This window comes from Megalops cyprinoides, chromosome 14 (genome assembly GCF_013368585.1).
Source record: "Megalops cyprinoides isolate fMegCyp1 chromosome 14, fMegCyp1.pri, whole genome shotgun sequence".
Taxonomy (NCBI): domain Eukaryota; kingdom Metazoa; phylum Chordata; class Actinopteri; order Elopiformes; family Megalopidae; genus Megalops; species Megalops cyprinoides.
The window spans coordinates 25,139,581-25,159,731 of record NC_050596.1 but is presented as its reverse complement, the minus strand read 5'-3'; the positions used below and the strand labels follow the sequence as shown (position 1 = coordinate 25,159,731).

The window sequence follows — 20,151 nt, the reverse complement described above, 5'->3', positions numbered from 1 at the left end:
ATGAAAGTGTTCGTCGACTGAAACCTGGACTACGGCTTAAAGGTTCCGCTATGAGGACTCACGATGACTATGCGGAATCGGAAGACAGGTTTTATTGTTTGTTTATAGGTATGTTGCACTTATTAAATCTTTTTTTTTAAATGGCAGCCCTCAGCTTGCTCTAACACGAAAAGTAAGCGGCCTTTGACTATTCTTAATAGGTAAAAGAAGAGTTTTGAAAACACTGACCCCTAAAATTCGGGATCTGTCGTTGAAATGTACCTTAACAATTAAAAATAACGCAATGGTGTTTTATTTGATTGTAGATTGTTTTGTTTAATCACACTGTTCTCATTGCCTTGCAGCCAAAAACTAGTGCACATTGATTTTTGTCACATATTCGATTGATATTGATAGTTAAATAGCAGGGAAACCCCCTGTACATAGATTGTAAAATATAATTTATTCACATCCTTTCTCTCAAGTGCTCAGAACGATTATGTAATCCCCACATGAACTCTACATTAATTGTAGCTGCATTAATTTCCTGATAAAAGGACAGAGCGTTCCCTCTATAGGCAACCGCAGATTGCCGATTAAATATCCTAAACAAAAACTGGGCCGTTAAAACTGATGAATTTTGACAGTGCTCTACAAAATTGTTTCTCAGAACACAGTGAACCCTCTTATGTCAGGATTCATTAAAATACGGTGACGTGGGGACGCAGGACAGAGCAGCGCCTCCTTCGCGCTTTGCGCCAGTCCTCCTCCTCCCGCATGTTATATTACACTGTTACGAAAACAGAGCCTCCTCCACCCGGGCGCGCTGCAAACCCAGCGCTGCGCAGGTACGGGTCGCGGCGGGCGCCCGGCAACGGGAGCCCGCTGGGCGCCGCTGCTTGTTGTTTACAGCGTAATTAAATCTGTTTGGACAGTAGGGTGAATATCAATGAGGTGAGAGCAGGTGCAAATACCGAGCCCGCTCTATACGGTTCTTATTCAAATACGCTGAATCCGGGGGCGTACTTCACGTCCTCCTCCTCCTCCTCCTCCTCCTCTCACCTCCACAGCGCTGGACTTGTGCTGGAAGCGACTGGATGCCTATCTAGGTGAATCCTAGAATAATGATTGTTATGGCTTTTGTTACAATCCTCAATACGTGTTATACAGCCGTGAACTCGTTTAACATACTATTTGTACTATTTGATTAGGTTTAACATGTCAAACAACACTTATGTAAGGAAACTGTGTTAACATTTTGGACCTATGTAATTGTAAAATAGTTTAATGGGTCCTTTCTATATTTTATTTCTTGCTCCTCACAAGACTTAACATTTAACAGGTTAAACATTCTCTGTGGCACATCACCCCTCTGACCAATGAGGAGATGAAATAGGCCTACATATGTGAAAGTCAGTTGAACATATGACAGTCAAACACAAACAGCCCTTGAAAATATTAACATTTCAAATAAAAATACATGCATATTAATTAATTAAATTAATTTACTGAAAGTCTGAAAGTACTCATACATATCCTAATCTGGCTCATCCAGTTCTGTTCACACTATTTTTCTAAAAGTATTCACACATAAATACAGTAATACTGTGGACTCATGGATAGACAGCATGTAATAATGAAGCTGGGCTTGCAGTTTCACTTTAATTTTTGTATCTATAAATGGTTTGTTATATGTATATCCAAGCGTTGTCAATATAGTCATGGCAACTGTGTGCCAACCTGATTTTTCTCTGTAAGGAAATCTTAACCCTGGCTGGACAAGGAGCAAATGTGGTTGACATCATTGACCTACAATGTAACAAGTGGTGGCTGAAGTTCTTCAACACTCAATCTTTTATCAATCTCTCAATTAGGTTGTGTATTTTTGAAAGCATGTATAATAATAGAGCTTTTCTCACACTCACCCTCCCTAACTGCCTTCTACAGGCATTGACTGAAGGTAGTGTTTCCCCAACCTCAGCAATAATATCTGTAGCAACATCGGTGAATCGATACTCACTGCCTTTAACCTGGAGCGGTGACATTGAGTGAGACTGCAGTTGTGTGTGGTGGTGGTGGTGCTAGGAGAGAGGGGGGGGGGTGTGGTTCTCCAAAGCTATAACTACAGAACTAACTTTCTCTCTTGTTCTTTCTTTCTGTCTGACCCTGGCAGCACTTGAACACACAAACAGACACTTATACCAGGCGACAAATCACAGCATTTCTGCTGGTATGATGATGGACACTACAGCCAAACCTGTTTAGTGCTCTGAACAAACAGACAAGAGCAAAAGCAAACAGATTAATTAAAAAAACACAAACAAATTTCAATCTGTTGGGGAGAGAGGGGTGCATGGGAGAGATAAGTATGTACAAAATATTTTCATATAAGTTTGAGATTTTTTAATGAATTTGAGTGGATGGTGGGAGGGGTTTCAGAAAGACAAGGCAGCGCATTTTTTACTAATGGCCTAGCTAGCGGTGCTTGAAGCTATCCAACGTCCATTGTTCCGACTGCACAGAAAGAGAAACATTATTCAAGTCTCTTTCAGGCCGGGGAGAGAAACACAGTAATTATCGTGGGCTCTCGGCTGAACCTGCAGCCCCCACCTCCCCACCCCTGTACCCCCCTCCCTGCTCTCATTGTCTTGGTTTGTTTAAAAAAGCCTTCCTTAATGAAGGAGGAGGGGGCCCGGGCTAATGGGCTCAAATAAGTTCCTCTCTGGCACATTGTTTTGGGATAATGGCAGTATGAGTCCCAGCTGTAAACTTGTGGATGCCATATTGTGTGTGACCTACATAAAGCCGCATGTGAACCCCGTTAAATGCTAATCTGCCCCAGAAATGCTGTTTTTTTTTTTTTGTTCAGAGTCAATTAAGGGAGTCAGTGGTTAGGCTGGCCATTGAATTGACAAGTATTGAAGGAGGGCTGAGGAGGGACCTTTAAAATGTTCATACTATTAAAAAGCAAAAATACTAGATTTAGAAATAAGGTTGTTTCGGTTAGAAGGTAAAACACATTTTGTGGTCAGGTTAAGCCTGTTGCTTCCCTGGCACTGTAGACACACACACACACACACACACTTGACTGTGGGGCAGGAGAGGTGCCCTTTTAGATTTCAGATGACACCCAAACACTGGGCACCAGTGGAATGTGAATGTCCAACTGGAATAACTCAGAACAAAAGATTCAAAAATGAGAGGGATACGTGTACAAAGAGACTAGTATTGCTCTCTGTTTATATAGGAAGAGACAAGGATCACTCTAATATCCAATCATCCACTGGGATGCTAGTTGTTCACAACCCAAGGGACAAACATTCTCACAGTCTGGATGTGTATCCATCTGGTAACAGCAGAGAACACATATATCCAATGATACTGTCAGGTGCTTGTCTGAGAAAAAAAGTAATCAGAGACAGAATGAATGGCCACACATTGTGCTGGTTCCCAATATTTTTTTTTAACAATAGAGGACAACATATCAAAGAAGATCTGTTTCAGACCAAAACACAACACCATCTGACAATGCACTGAAAATAAGATCGAATGCGAATGATATTTGAGCACAAATTATTTTCCCATCTCTGTTTGTTTCTTTCAGACCCCCTTCTCTTTTCTTTCTCGCTCTTTTCCTTCCCTAAACCCCCCCCCCCCCCCATTCCCCTCCCTCCCCACTTCCCTCCCTCTCTCTACTTCTACTCCATTCTCTCTCTAACTCCTCTCCACTCTCGGTCTGTTTCTACCCCTAGGTTGTGATTATGCCCTCCTACATTGATGACTAAATTATGATTGTGTTTAAGGATGGCAGTGCTTTCATCTGCCCAGCGTTTTTATGTTCTTCCCTCTCCAACACAAAGGGCCCGCTACCTCTGTTAGTCCGCCTTTGATGAGGAGAACGATTGTTGCGTCTCCATAGAAACCCCTGACAGAAGCCGGTCTCGCTCTCTGCTGAAAGCAAGGTGCTCTCGCAGGGAGAAAGTTAGGCTGAGGCAAAAACAAAACCGCGTACTGCCTCCAAACGTATTTTTGGCGGGGAACGTTCTCATATTGAAACGCGCAAAGACTGTCCAAGCTTAAATACCTGTGTCCTGTTCGCAATGCGTGACGCACATTCCGCATTTTATAACAAGTGGTTGTACACTTTTTTAACTTTCATTTATATGCCTTTGGAGCAATAGCAGAGATATGATCAAAATGTTGGCATCCTCGCAGTTGATTCTTGTTATATTATTTATATTATTTCTGATATCACATGACGGTCCGCGATGCATAGTAGTCAACATAATAAAAAACAATAAATTGTAACTTATACCTGAATGCAATTTTCAAGAAATCATCGGGACATGTACAGAGAAGGTATTAAATTGGCGATGTATAATATGCAATCAACATAGCATGTATGAGTATGAAATATGGCAAAAATAAATAAAATAAATAGGCTTCCTCAAAACTCATGCCACGGTCGGCAATTTGAAGAACAACACCGGTATATGAATTTGATCTGTTTCAGCATGCACCTCACGGGGCATTTCGTATCATGTTGCCAGAATCCTTCACCGGGGAAGTGCACGTGCTGTACTGTGATCTCTAATAATATCTACCGTCCTGCGGAACACAAGAGCGAACCTGAGAACAACGGATGCAGGGGGGTAGACAGACGGATAAATAAATAGACAGGCAGACACAAACAAACAGACCCGCGTCATGAATACGCGCTCAATGGTTCTGTTCTGGATTAAAATAGTAACCAATGCTCCCATTCAGCACTAATGATGCCGGCTTTCAACAGCACAGTAATCTGTGTGGTGCTCGGACTGCCAAATGAGACTCCCTTCTTCCAGGCGAAATCCAATTACGGCAGGACAATGGTGGCAGACCTAAAAGCTTTGATACCTATTGGAACCCCTCGCCTCCATCAGAGGACCGGGCGCCTCCGCTGTCCCCGGGTCTCCGCTTCCGCTAAGATTAGTCGGTCGGATTCCGTCTGGACCAGGGAGCTCATCAGGTAAAGTGGGTGCATAAGTGCACGTGCGACTGTGGGTGCACTTGTACACGTGTGTGCATATAAGCATTTGGGACCACTACTGCAAAAAAATCCTATTGAAAGGTCAGATATCGAAATCTCACTACCCGAGCAGATATGTACATTGTATAGCGTAGCAAACATATGTACAGCTGTGCACGTCCACATCTGGACACATATGCATCAATCTGCTATAATAGAGTGCTATTAGAGTACTATTCGTATTGTGAGATTGGTCGTGTTGTACCCCTAGTTCAGGTTCGAGAGAATACACACTTGAGAAAATTCGGAGCAGCGGTGCTTTCATCTAGGCCTACACTGAAATCACCCAGATTGCCCTGGTGATACACAAAGCTAACTGATACACTGACGCATAGGTATAAAACAACAGGCGGTGAGATGAATATCAAGACTGTCTGTACAGAATGAATTTTGTACGTTGTGTTCTGTTCAAAAGCATGAGATACTTATCCATCCATGATTCACACGCTAAATCCAACGGTTTTAGCGACAGTGTTTCAGCGCCACCTTGTGATGAATGACTTCTCACGATGCGCGCTGAACGGTGCGGGACAGATGTTACGGTTGCACCCTTTTCAGCTTGAGTCGACTTAATGTATAAAATAACCATGATAACTATTATTTTAACGCAAAAACAATGACAATGCAAGAGACAATACAAATTCGCATCAGTTGCTAAACAGAAATTGCGTATGATATTCAATTGTCAGTTTCTCAATTTAAAAAGTCGAAAACGAATCAATCGTTATAAAGAAGCTGTATCAAATGAAAGTCAGTAATTCTCTAAATAAAGTGTCATAACCCATAAGGAAAAACGGCTCTTATTCCAGAGTTTCTGTGCATATGGTGACAAATGCAATTACACATTCTTCAAAAAACCTATTTATTAATGAGGACATCATCACATACCTCACACTCATGACAGAGTGAGAATCTACATCCTTCCACATGTAGTAACATAAAAATCACAACGGCTTCATGAAGGAATGTTGAACTGTCTAATGTACGTGGGGACAGTGTTACTAGACTTGACCCAGCAGCAGCGACATGTATCTCACCTTTGCATACATCGTTCATAGTTTTAACCCGTATAAAAAAGGACAATAAAACGTCCATATCAACTGTTATTGTAAACACTGGTAAATCCCCTGGTTTCAGAGTACACAAGAAGTCCTCCTCTGAGCTGGAGGTAGACGGCTACATATGAGACTGATTTGCACAAAACACATAAGGCAGGGTACCACAGAGAGAGTCCAGAGACCCTCCCAAACGCCGTCAGGATTCTCCCACACTGCTGCTCCCCCACCACACTGAAGACACATCGGTAACAAGGGGAGCCAGCGAAAACCAGAGCAAGTGGGATTGTTAGGCTGTTCTGGAACTTGCAGGTAGTAATTGATACTTTCAACTGAGTGACTGAGCCATTACAACATCCTTACAGAGCCCAAACCCCTGTCCCCCACATCCCCCGCACCCTACAGCACATGCACTGGCCTAGGGGGAGCGAGGAGTCTGACTGGGGTATCTCTGCGAGGTTCTGGTTCTGGACGGATCTGGTCCGCTGTGGTCCGATGTCAAGCCGAATGCTTAAATTCTGCTGCGGGTGAGAGCTCCTTCATGGGTGCGTGTGAGAGAGTGAGGCAGGAGGCAGGAGTCACAGCTTGGGCTGGCTGGACAGCTTGATCTTCAGGTTCTCAGCCAGCTTGTCCAAGAACTCAAAGGTGTTCAGGTAATCCGAGCGTTGGACACTGGACAGAAAGAGAAACATTAAGGGTCTGACTAAAGTCCAGTAGCAGCTCTATTCTTCGGAAGTCACAATCCTACATATTTTTCAAGTTCTGGACAAATTTACAGACTTTCTTGAACCTATGGTCACCAGGAGCAGTTAAATTTAATATGAATGTAATTACAAGCAAAGTTCCTATATGGACTGCAGTGTGGAGAATTAGTTTGGTATCTGGAATTGTAACCAGAAGCAGCTGCAGGATTGAATCTCAGGGGGGCACTGCTGTCATGCAGTAAATTAGCCTGAACTGCTTCAGTAATTTTACAATCACTGTACATCAAACAACCTCAAGGAGTGATGTCGTTGCACTGAAATTGGCTTCACAGAAAACACTGCAATAGAAAATAAGTTTACAGTGGTAGAGTATGTGATTAATTCTCTGAAGTGTTTACAGTTCTTCATGATTCAGATTTTTTTTTACCATAATGAAAATATTTGTTTCTTTTTTTTCTTGATTTGAAAAAAAAGAAGCATCAAAAACATTTCAGAAAATAAACACGCATCGCTTCAGGATGAATAATGTTTTGATCTAACTTTCTTCCTTGCAATGTGGATGTCCTCATAGGAATCTCAGCTTTTATGGAGCTGACCTGTTGTACCGAAGTTCATCCCCTCTTCAAAGTTCAGTTTGTCAGAACATTTTTACACAGAGAAATCCCCATGAATGATTGACTGGATGTGGATATAGACAGCAGGAATAAAATTTCAACAAACAAAATTTGTACCTGCTTCTTGTGAACATTTTTCAGTTATTTATTTATTTTAAATTATTATATTTCTTATAATTGATATGAAGTTGTTCACAAGAAGAGTAAAAATCTTCTGTAATACACACATCTGTAGACTAACTGTATAGTGAGTTGTATTGTATTGTATGATTGTATGGTCATTATGTTTTGCAGAGTTGGTGTCGTTGCAGACGGTGCACTCACTTTGGCAGGCCCTTGATGCAGGCGGCCAGGTCCTTGGTCATGAAGCCCGCCTCGATTGTCTCGATGCAGACCGCCTCGAGCGCCTGGGCGAACACGCGCAGCTCGGCGTTCTTATCCAGCTCCGCCCGGTGGGCTAGTCCCCGCGTCCACGCAAAGATGGAGGCTGGGAGAGGAGGATGAGGTCAGATCAGCTTACCCACACATCTCATGGGCTCATAAGAAAACTTAAAAAGAGGACCTTTGTGTAAGGCAGGGATGTGCTGTGACATTTTCCTGTGGTTTGTTTTGTGCAAGGCTGTCTAACCAACACTGTTTCCCAAACAGGGTAAACCAGTCAGCACTGAATTCATTGCATCAACATTTGTGTAGCCATTTCAGTGGTCAGTTGGAACAATAATTTAGTCAGTCAAAAGCCAGGATCTTGAGCGTAGTGTGAAGTGTGTCTCTCTGTGTCCACTTCTTTGTAAATGTGCGTGTGTGTGTGTGTGTGTGTGTGTGTGTGTGTGTGTGTGTGTATGTGTGTGTGTGTGTGTGTGTGTGTGTGTGTGTGTGTGTGTGTGTGTGTGTGTGTGTGTGTATGTATGTGTGTGTGTGTGTGTGTGTGTGTATGTATGGCTCAGTGTCGCACCGATGGGGTTGGTGGAGGTCTCTTTTCCCTGTTGGTGCTGGCGGTAATGCCGGGTCACTGTGCCGTGGGCAGCCTCAGCCTCTACTGTCCGGCCGTCAGGACACACCAGGACACTGGTCATCATGCCCAGAGAGCCGTACCCTGGAGACGGACAGAGGGACACTTCAGAGCTCCTGCCACTCAACACAGAGATATCTGTAGCTACATGAACGCAGTTAAAATACTGTCACAACATCGCATTACATCAGCATCAGGTCAGGCAGCCAATCACTACTCTCCTTAGACTTTGAAAAGTGCAGACTGAACAAAGAAAACTTTATGAATGCAGCTTATGAATAAGTGAAGAACAAGGCTGTACAATTGGCTCCTTACAGATCACAATGCAGTGATGACAAAATATTAAAAAGCAATTAGTAAAACTGGATATACATACATTTAAATGTAAGTGATTGTTACAGGGTACACTATTCTCATAAGGCTGTTACTGCCTCAGAACTAGACATGTGGACCGGTCCCACTCACCCTGGGCCACAGAATCGGACTGCACGTCCCCGTCGTAGTTCTTGCAGGCCCAGATAAAGCCGCCCTCGGACTTCATGGCCTGGGCCACCATGTCGTCGATCAGTCTGTGCTCATACCAGATGCCCTTGGCCTCAAACTGGGCCTGGTATTCCCTGCAGGGGACATAAGTGACTGTCACTGTTCTGATCCGCTGCTGCAGACTGCTGATTATTAATTCCCACAGATAGAGAAAAAGAGGTCCCGTTGAAACAGGCGGCGAAGACGTGAGGATTGATCTGAGCTAGTCCAAACACAACACTATGAACAATCAGGTCAGTATCATGAGTAGAACACCATGGCTCCAGGCATTAGGTGGTGCATGAAGCTCCACTGATTCAATGCTGCTGTGACAGACAAGGATTCAGACATTGTTATTCTTACATGATAGCTGCTTTCCTCAAATGGCTTGAAGAAAGAGAGAGACAGACAAATAGAGATAAAAGACAAAGTGGGAGGGGTTTACTTTTCGTAGATCTCCTGGAAGATGTCCTTAAATCGGCCATCATACTTCTTGAGGATGGTGTTCTTGGTGCTGAGGTAGAGGGGCCAGCCCTTACTCAGGCCCATCTGGAAGGAGCTGTGGGCGAAGTCCCGGATGGACTTGTCGGTGTTGTACATACCCAGGGCCACGCCACCGGTGCCTGATGGTAGAGACAAAAAGACAGACACAGTATGAGCTCAAGCACTCACGTCATTTTAATCACCTCCTATCTAAGCCTACTGCCACTTTCAGCTGATTCATCCAAGAAGCACTGCAAACTGTACAAGAGTCCAGCCAAATCAGGGCGGTGTTTCTAAATACGTTCAAACTATACCATGTTTGCCCTGGCAAGTGATTCTCCAGTTTACTCTGACTAAAGTGAAAACTGTTTTTGCACTGTGCAATTTGGAGTTAATGTATGTGATAATATCCCAGAGATAAAATGAGGTCTTTTGCATTTCATTTTGTTATGTTTTTACCTTCAAAGTCATGGACAACATATGTGACAGGCTCTCCACCCTTGGGTGTGTACGTCATTTCTACCCTCCCTGGCCCGGGTACCACAAAGTCTGTGGCTTTGTACTGTAAAGAGAAGACACAGGTTTCTATTATAGAGGGCAGACATTCTGGAGCGCCATCTGGTGGAGAGACGCACAACACATCTTGTTTGGGTTTTAAGAAACCTGCTTTATTTTCAACATCAAAATTTGGGAGCCAATATGGACCATACCAAAACTGAGAAAGAAATGTATACTTTTAGCTAGTGAAAAGTGGGATGGTAGTAGCCTACTGGCGTATGGTAGAGGGACTGTACTATAGAAAAAAGTGGGGCTTTGCCATTGTGCAGCACATTTCACAGTAGCCTCCAAGTGGATGGTTGTGTCCACACAACAGTATATTCAGTATATACAGTATACCCAGTATATTCAGTAGTCCATTGACACTTTCTGCTGAGAATTTCAATGCAGCTGAAGGACATTCTGCTAAAGGTTTCAGCACACTGAGCAGTGTCAACAGCATGTGTCAGGGGACAGAGACCACACTCATTTGTACTCTATGAATGATGCAAGCTGCTTTTAAAGTTTCAAGCGTGTAATTCCAGCACTGTAGCCTAAAAGGCATTTGCATCAATTTGTTGAGTAACTCTGGCCAGGCCTAGACTGACCAGGCTAACACCTAGCTAAAGAAAAGTGAGCAAGAGCATGGGGCATGGTGCACAGTCACTTCAGGCTGAAAAGGTAACATGGCTGTACTGAAAACAGCCTTTCTGACAGAGGGACATGGATAGATAGAGTGACAAAGGGATAACAAAGACACAAACAGAGAGAGAAACTAATCATGAAAATTGTGAAAATGAGAGAGCGACATAATGTACATGGGGAGATACGTTCCATAACAACTCTATAACTGTGATCATATCAGTTTTTATATTAACATTGTTATTGTTGTTGATGCCGTACAAATAACTTTCCATCTGTGGCCTTGTTAAGGCTACACTGTACTTTGTATGGGCATGTCAGTAAAGTATCTTTGAATATGGAAAACATAGAAAAAATGAAAAAGGAATGTAATGTAATTTGCATCTAACAGCCACTCTTATCCAGAGTGACTTTCAGCACAAAAGAACATTAGTGTATCCATTCAAGTTGAACGAGCAACAGCAACTAACCAGCAACTAACAACACTCCCAGACCAGCGAGTGTGAGCATAACTCATACATGGAGATGCTGTGGCAGGGACTGACAGGACAACAGAGACCGAGAGAGAAACAGAGAAATAAAAACAGAGCGAGAAACACTATGAAACAGAGAGAGAAACAGAGAGAGAGAAAGAGCAGGTGAGCAGTACCTGGTCGCCGTGGGCGTGGCGGCCGATGATGATGGGCTTGACCCAGCCGGGCACCAGGCGGGGGATGTTCTTGCAGATGATGGCCTCGCGGAACACGGTGCCGCCCAGAATGTTGCGGATGGTGCCGTTGGGGGACTTCCACATCTGCTTCAGCCCGAACTCCTCCACCCGCTTCTCGTCCGGCGTGATGGTGGCGCACTTGATGCCCACGTTGTAGCGCCGCACCGCCTCCGCCGCCTCCACTGTCACGCAGTCGTCCGTGGCATCGCGGTTCTCCATGCCCAGGTCATAGCTGCCGCGGAGGGAGAGCAAGAAGAGAGGAAACGGCAAAGGATGAAGGTACTGGCATCAATATTACTGCTGTCACTGTATCCTAACAGATACACCTCCATGCATTCATTACCATTACTAACCAGACAGACATCACTGGGAGGTCACCTCCTTTATGCAGTGACCAACCGGAGTAAAGAATGACGTCCCCATGCTGCAGGAATATGCGATTATGAATTTTGCTGTGAAACTTTGGGAACCAGCAACATGATGCTGCAGGAATGTTCAATGTTACCACTCCTAATCTGAATACATTAAAGCAACGTGGAATTAGGATTTGCTGATCACATTGCAAGAATAAGTGATTTCATTGATAGCTATTTGTTTGCAAAGAAATAAACTGTCTGTCACTTAGACTCAACATTACATGTATTCCGCATGTTTACAACATGATTTTGTAGAATCTTAAGACAAATGTGCACAGGCAGAAATATTCATGTTTCTAAAAATAATATTTAAGTGACATTAAATATAAGGTTGATTATCAGTATTAAGAAATGGTGCATGTGATAAACGTGAAAAATCGAATTCTTATAAACATTTAATTGCTGCCAAATATACAAATTTGAATGTAAAATTCTTAAAGAAAAAAAAAAAGTCATTCCTTTTAAAAAATTTTTAAAAGTTGTAAATGACATTTGTAGGTTCCTAACAGGGCTTAGGCTGATCTACATATACTCAGTGCTCTTCAGATGCAGAATAAGTTATGATTAGCCAAATGACAGGGAGGTTCTTTGAATTCAGCTACGGGAGGCCAGCTACTCCCAGCTGCACAAATTGGGACAGTTGAGCTGAATCCACACAAAGATGATTCAGGCGCGGCGCAAGCAAATTGAGTAATCAAGTCTTCATGGCCCAGCACTTCCTTCATTGCTGAGAGTCACACAAATATTGATGCAACCAGGAAAAAAAATCTAGTTAGTAGGGATTTTAACCCCAAAACATGTGTATGCGTGTAACTGAGGCCAAAAAAGCAGAGGTAATTGTTGAGCCCCTCCGTTTTGTCTTGTGAGTCCCAGCTTCACTAATCGTTAGAAATAATCACTCACACACACACACACCAGCTCTGTATGGAAGCTATCCATTGTTCTGTGCTACCCCCAACCTTTCACCCAGTTTTTCCTCCCCCAACTGCTGCAGCATCATGAGGCAAGACTTTAACACACTTCACACACAATTTTACAACTTAGACTTTATACTGCAAACAACTGTCATTCATTCTTCTTCAACTCAGATAAGCGACATACAAACGGGGAACCGATTCATCTACAGTATGTGATTGGTGTAACACTGCAGTCCTGAGAACCACTCTGACTTCTGATTCAGAGGATAGGCAGCAGCGTGGAAAACCTCACCATGGCCTGCGGTGAGATGGGTGCATCCTTGTCCGTATACTGCATTCTGATCTCCAAGGAAACACCCATAAGGTCATTGAGGTAGTATCAATTTAATGCAAAAATCATTTTCACTTTAAACCCTTCTGAGACCCATGGGTCACCTTATATTATAAATGCAAATCGTTGTTATCATAGCAATCGTTGTGAATCATTTTTACAAGTGTGGCAGAAACTGTGGTAGGAACAATTTAATTCAAAAATAATTTTAAAAGAGGTGCATGAAAAAGGTGACATTAATACTCATTTATCGGCATATATTTATTGGTAACTCCACCATTGGTGCCAAAGTCCAGTGCTGTTAATCTGTCAGTTTGCAGTGCAAAGTTCTGACAAAAATAAACTACAGCACATGCACATTGATAAAGATACTGTAAAGAACCACATGTTTGACTGAACTATTAATTCAGACAATTGTGGATGGGACAACTCTTGAGTTATTTTCAGGTAATGGGTGAAATAAATGTGTTACTATTTGGCTGGTTCATTGATATGGCCAAAACAATTCAGTGGACAATGCTACACTAATTCCATTTACTGCAATACAACATTTTCCTGCTCAAGATGATTTAAATAGAATTCAAGAGGTTTGTTGCCTAAATTGCAGCCCTAACTCAATGTCAGTGCTGGATTCTGTAAAGCATCTTAAAATCACATTTTATACAAAGATATATGAATATCTTGAACAGAGGAAACACCTGACGTACTATGACATGCGCCAGATCCAATTAACACAATGCCTGTTGTGCTAATTGGATCTGGTGATGTGTGAGGCTCTTCATCAGCCGGGTGAGGCCCCTGTGAATTCTGCCCTGACAAACAGCCTCACCTTCCAGCAGGCCTCACCTGTGCAGGTCCAGCTCTAGATAGGGAAAGACGAGTTTCTCTTTGATTAGCTCCCAGATCACCCTGGTCATCTCGTCCCCCTGCATCTCCACCACGGAGCCGGCCTGGATCTTCTTGGACATCTTCGCGCCTAAGAGACACGTGGTTTATGATGACGTAGCAACAACCTCAACCAAGACAAAGTATTTGAACTAGAAGGCACACTTAAATATCGCATATCCTCGGTTTTTAAAAACGTCCAGCGGGATAATGCTTTTCTCAGAACTTCGTGCTACACGCAAAAAAGCCTACTGCGGGGTAAGAGTTTTATTTACAAAGCAATAATAGTGAAAAGAGCTGTTTACTTGCTCGCTCACTGAAAAAAAATACGAGTTCATTCATTCAATACTGTTTAAATGGCCCCGTTAACCTTAGGCCTCTCAGCACACAGTTCTACAAAAGTTGTCATACAGGTTTGCGTCCACATTTTTTGTCATTCATTTCCTCGTGTTACATTTCGTCCAACCGGCTTGTAAATGCTACTGTAAAAACTACAAGTCAGCTATGTTACTGTTGTCACTTTTCTGCGGTGCATTTTCTATTGATTGAAAACCAGGTCGCCATGGCGTTTCCTCGAAAGGCATCTTTGTGAATATGTTCACTGGTTACTGCAGTGTTATTATGAGCATAACATTGCGGTAGCCAGTGAAGTTGCATAACACAAAACTTGAATGGCGTGATCACAAGCCAGTTATATGGTGGCGTTTCGAGTTCCGTACACGTTATTCTCCTTTGTTCCTGACTTAACCTATTGACAAACATTTTGACAGACGTTAACGCTTGTATAATTTCAAGCATGACACTTGTATGAAACATGTAAACATCTAAACATAAGTGCTGACCGCTACTTTTGTCTCAACCGACGACAATCTCACAGTGTCTACGTTTATAACAAGCAAAAGTTCAGTCTGTTCAGTGCCATGTAAGATGAATGCTATAACAGCTTCTTCATATACCGCGTTACTCGTATAATTCGCAGAGATGTGTCGGCTACACCAAAAGCTGTCCGGTATGAGGTCCAATATATAACAACAATCTAACGAATGTAGCTGTTAGCCTATTATAAAGTAACTCATGCTATGATCCAAATGTAACGCGTTGCACGCCCACAATACCTTTGCTAGCTTTACGTAACCACAGAAATGAAGATTGAGATGGTCCAGATATTTGTTCTTCTCCGGAAGGGTCTGCTATGATTTCAAGACAGCGGCTCTATTCAAAAGAGGCGTACCCCTTGCTAAAACCCACCCGCCCGCCCGAAAAAGTCCTGTAACCAATCACAGAAAACCAGGAACCCCGTTAAACCAATAATGAGCCCCCACCTCTATCGGCACAGATATCGGAAGTGCTAATTGGCCGGCGAGTATGACCAGCATTTCACCTTCTTGTGCGTAAAGCCAGCCATACTGCAGAAGGTTGTAGTAGTTACAGAACCTGAGAACACATTGCTTATCGGCTTAGCTGCAGCTTTGTCTTTAATGAGTCGACGTGCGTTGGCGGGTATTGACTTATATGCAGGCTTGTTTCATTACAGTTTAGAGTTTAAATCATGGGACTTCTGTTATTTATACAAAATGCAGACTAACCTCCAAAACGCAGCCGATGTGTAGTGTTGAGCATATCCGTTACTAAAGAGGAGGAGCGTCGCGGGTGCGCAGGTCACCTTATTAACATATGTAGTTGAGTTGTGTATTCCAAGTGTAACACATTATCGGTTTCCTTTACGCAGGCAATCAAAACTTTGCTATTGACTCAAATTAAGGAATGTGGGTAAATATTGTGATTGTGATAGCTACTGTTATTGTTCCCGATGAAATGTCCCCATTTCTCAGTCGATTATTATCAATTCTTTGCTTGATGAAACAAGAATATAACTTTCAAGAAAGATTAGCCTGCCCCTAAACTGAAGTTGTAATTGGCTTTTAAATGTGTTGTCAGTTCTGTCCCTTTCTCTTTCTTTTTGCATATCAAATGTATAAATGGTTACAACTTAGGATCCTCACTGTCCATGTTTATCAACAAATATCAGATTTTTGTGTTTTTAAACGAATTCTTTGAACTTTCTGTTCCAGAATTCTGTTCCAAAACTGCCTTTCTTAGTTTCACGAATTCAACATCATCCATGATGTCTGTGTTGACTGCATTAAATCCAAACAATGAATCAGCCCTAAATTAAATGAATGGCCATATGTCCCAATAAGTTTTTTTCTTCATTTGCCATGACAATGGAAACGGAAGGGATGCGCATGTAGCACTGAAATCCCAACACATATAATTGCTTTTTTCTTGAAGAGCCAAGTTCAAAACACTCACTGTTGGTTCATCAAGGTTCATGATAAGAACATATATATGGATGTGTGGAAGGGAGTGAGCCTTCTGAATGGGGTGGGGTGTCAAAGGGAGTGAACACCCAGCTGAACTCTTTTCCGTGACACAACCATTGATCATAGTATGTGGTGAGCATGTGGACTTCTGCCCACCACTCCCAAGTGTCAATGAAATGTCATGGGTTTTGAGGATTGATGCTTGTTTTAACATAGATGAACCTCTGGTCCCACTGGAGTGTCCATGGAACATCACAGTGGTTTGAGGAGAGCAGGAGTTTTCATACATGTGAATTTCCTGCAAATACAGTGGCTCTGGAATGGAAGAAACGCACAGTAATTTAAAAGAAACACTTTTATTTTCATTGCTGTAACACAGCAGTTAAGCTTTTGGGTATGCATTCTAAAAGAAATCAGATTCACGATGCATCTCTGGGGATTGGCAGAGAAAATATACATTATACCTGTCTTTGATAGGACACCATAAATTAGCTTGCAAATATCAAAGCTGTTGATGCTCATGTGAATTTGCATTAAATTGATAACAAGTGTAGTGAAAAAGAATGATCAAAGTATGACACAAGAGTGGTGTGTCCTAGATTCACATATTGCAGTCTACGTGTAACTTCATATTACTGCCAAACAATGAGTTCAAACAGCAGCAGTGGCATGCACATGGGGGTATGGTGTAGATGAGTGTAGATGCTGTGAATAAGAAGCCAACTTCAGCCTGTTAAATGCCAGAATAACAAGGCTATGCTTCAGTGGCTACAGTGATGCTGTCATGGCCTCTGTCTGCCACAGGATGTCACTGTGTGTGATGTTTCAAATGTTTGAAATCACTATTTCTTCAAAACAATATATTTATATATTTTATTTATTTTATTCTTGCTTAAAAGTCTCATTTTCTGACCACCATTTTTAAATTACCTTTAATATTCTGGTAAAGAAGAAGGGAGTGACATCATTTGACTGTTATTGTCAGTCCTTCATGGTTGGGATGAAAGAGTTTTTGTTAGCAGAAAGGTATAAATGCAGGTATCTTATTTCTGTTAAATTTTTCCCCTTAAACAAGGCTGTAATATAGACTGGCTTAGTAAATAAGATTAACTATTCAAATAACTGTTTTAGGGCCTAGAACAAGTAATTAAGCAACTCATTACAGTCAACTGAAACAACTGTCCCAGATTTGTACATGGAGCAGATGTTAACCAAACGGTGTTACATAAACTCCTATACCTGAATGTTTTCATTAGCAAAAACACACCCTCAAAACAACATGGAACAGTACCCAATAAATAATTCAATTAAATCTAATTTAAAAAAAAAAAGCAGCTGGGATAAAAAAAAAAATTGCCATCACTGCCTCCAGGACGAGGGTTTACAAATGGGTTTAAGTTACCAGTAAGAGAGAATTTGTCCAGGATATGGATTATCTGCTTGGGGCTCGAACTGCTGTACAGGGCAGGTGACGTGACAAACCGGCGGCGCAATCAGTCCCCGAAAGTAATTTGTTCCCATTTCTGCAGCCAGAGCCTGTGGTCCTCATGCTGTCTCCAGGTGTAACGCAGTCCAATTTATCAGCCACAATTCACAGAGAACCGCGGCACACCGAGTCTGTCAGGCAGCGTTATAATTTACAGCCCTGGACTCCTCGCATGCATGAGGAACGGCATGCGCTTGTTCACTTCAGTCTGTTTCATTTCTCAAAATGAGAATGGGAACAGCAAGATACCTGCTCAAGGTTTAATTCTCATCTTTTTTGACAGGTTAATCCTGTCCTTTGATTATTTTTTGGAAGTAAATGTGTGACCGACTCAACCATTATATAATATGTGATGTGACGCTTTGGTCAGAAACTAAAGCTTATTTAAGCTCACAACAGAGAAATGTGTCCAGCCCCAATAACACATTAGGTATACATTATTGTTCAAGGTTCAGGTTCATCACAACTTTGTTTTTAACCCACAGCAACCCACGTCACAGCATTAAATGGTGGTTAAAACACCGGTATGTTCAATATTTGTCTTTAATAGCTACACCTATCACTAGGAATCTCAGGAGTCAGAACAGCCTGTCGCCGTCGTATCTGTGAATAAAAACTTACAAGGTGTTTAAAGCACTTTGTGTTAGCAAAAACGCTTTCGTCCATTCCTCAGTGCCAGAAAGGTAAAGCACATACAGAACTGTATCTCCTTTTCCGTGCAGGTAAAGTACAAACACTTCCCTAGATTTCTCAGCAGATGGCGCAATTTCCATGTGAGACGTAAAAATAGCCAAAGGACAGTAGAGGGATTTATGTTTAAAAGTGGATGAATGTCTTTTTCGTTTCTCATCAGTTCAAATTTAAGTTCAAAATTAGTTTCAACCTTTTAAAAAATGAAGCACTACTAAAAATACGAGGCAACGATTTTAGTTGCTGCGCATTCAAAACGCCACCATTCGTTCTGTTTATATTATTTCCAATGCAAACAGACAACGATTTAACAGTTTCCATCAAACAATATGGGTACTTCACCTTTCAATTATTTTCTGTAGCAGCATTGAGATTCAACTGATCATCCCCATATATTCCAAAACCTATAAAATAACAGCACATACGAAACAATCGTTAAATTGATTCCGACAATTCTATGCATATAATATGCATATAATTGCCTGTGCGTGTCTCCCGGGATATTCCACAGCCCATTACCTGTGCGCAGGTGGTGCTACTCCCAACGCTCGGCAGGTGCGCGCTCCCGCTGTGTGGCAGGCAGCTCGAGGTAGACTCTCCATTATAACAGTTTTTTTTCTCGGAGGAAGAATTAAGAAGAAATGCACGCCCTCTAACTTTTACATAGCTTATTGTAAACGATTTTGAATTGTTTTCACCGAACTCAACGAATATTTCAATGGTAAGTACAGAGCGGTTATGCTTTATGTGTCAGGTAGGACAGTAGAATGCTCTTTCTTTCGGTAGACAACTCGGCACAAAGCAACATAATGTTCTTATGGCAGTAGACAACACCGCACAAAAGATAAGGGTAAATACTGACGAGACGGTCTTGTCCCGCCAGACAGCGAATGTTCTTTAAACTCTAAAATTCTGACTGTACTGTCCGTCTGTCAGTAAAAAGAAAGAAACTTGAAGTTCTAGCTCAACATTTTAACAAATATTGTGCAGGATAATATTGCGGCAGCATGTGGCGCTTGCATAAGATATGTTAGACCATCGAGGCAAAGCTGCTGGGTTACACCACTCAAAATCTGGGGAAACTAAAATGTTTTATAGACTGCTGGTCGTTTTTGTCCAGGCGACATTTCCTGGTGGTTTGTGTAATTGTTTTTTGTTTGATTATTTTTACATATATTCCAACATTCAGTTTCAACAGACCTCACTGTTTTGTTATATGTGTTGTTCTTATTTTGATGTGTCCTTTATTGTATTAGCTGCCGTGGAGGACACACATGTTTTGGGAAGTGTGATTTGATTATTAAGTTGTATTGAGTTTACGATCCATGGAAACGCAATAATGGAGCCGCACATGGCAAGCAGAACGCTAGATTTCGAGTATTATTTCGTCGGGGGGCGAGTTTCGCTGGTTATTGTGTTAACCTAAATAGTTTACACGGTAGTCAAGTGAATTTAAAACCGAACTGTAGAGGTAAAATAAGAATCGGGGTCGTGTGTCCTCAGTATATCGAATTATTACGATGTGAGTATGAAGTCTAATAAGTGGGCAAAAACGACTCACAGACTCACTGTCAGATTATTGAAAAACCCAAAGAAATAGTCGTGGTTTTATTAACTGCTGTATCATTCGCAGTAGATTGAATGTTATACTTACATTATACGTAATGGCAATAAACATTTATTTTGTTTATATTTAAGCGTATTTTAAATTCAACTCATGTATGTAGGAGGCGCTTTGGTGAAAGCTTTGATAACACATCAAAACGCGAAGAGCGGAAAT

The 20,151-nt window shown here is 42.0% G+C and overlaps 2 protein-coding genes across 3 annotated transcripts in view; one reads left to right on the top strand and one right to left on the bottom strand.

Moving 5' to 3' along the window:
- Window positions 1-6,005: 6,005 nt before the first annotated feature.
- idh1 (isocitrate dehydrogenase (NADP(+)) 1) lies at window positions 6,006-15,491 on the bottom strand. Of its 2 annotated transcripts, none has more exons than XM_036544743.1 (9): window positions 15,458-15,491; window positions 13,833-13,962; window positions 11,263-11,554; window positions 9,894-9,996; window positions 9,397-9,574; window positions 8,895-9,046; window positions 8,373-8,513; window positions 7,745-7,907; window positions 6,006-6,774 (listed from the first exon to the last, which is right to left on the bottom strand). In XM_036544743.1, the coding sequence occupies exons 1-9, from the start codon at window positions 15,489-15,491 to the stop codon at window positions 6,681-6,683; spliced, it is 1,287 nt and encodes a 428-aa protein (XP_036400636.1). In that variant the 3' UTR covers window positions 6,006-6,680. The 2 variants fall into 2 exon arrangements, with proteins under 2 accessions (XP_036400636.1, XP_036400637.1); XM_036544744.1 differs by lacking the exon at window positions 15,458-15,491 and adding an exon at window positions 14,987-15,064.
- A 3,576-nt stretch (window positions 15,492-19,067) lies between these two features.
- The window catches only part of kcnh3 (potassium voltage-gated channel, subfamily H (eag-related), member 3), a 91,614-nt gene continuing 90,530 nt past the window's right edge, over window positions 19,068-20,151 (top strand). The window contains exon 1 of the mRNA XM_036544741.1: window positions 19,068-19,092. The gene's annotated coding sequence lies outside the window, so the exon portion shown is untranslated. The remainder of the gene's footprint in view (window positions 19,093-20,151) is intronic.

What these genes read in the sequence shown, in the direction of transcription:
- idh1 (XM_036544743.1), bottom strand. Translation starts at nt 15,491, where the DNA reads ATGCTCAACACTACACATCGGCTGCGTTTTGGAG. An exon ending in CTAGAGCTGGACCTGCACAG is followed by an intron (nt 11,555 to 13,832) that starts GTGAGGCCTGCT and finishes CCTCCGCGGCAG; the next exon opens with CTATGACCTGGGCATGGAGA. An exon ending in GCCACGCCCACGGCGACCAG is followed by an intron (nt 9,997 to 11,262) that starts GTACTGCTCACC and finishes TTCTCTTTACAG; the next exon opens with TACAAAGCCACAGACTTTGT.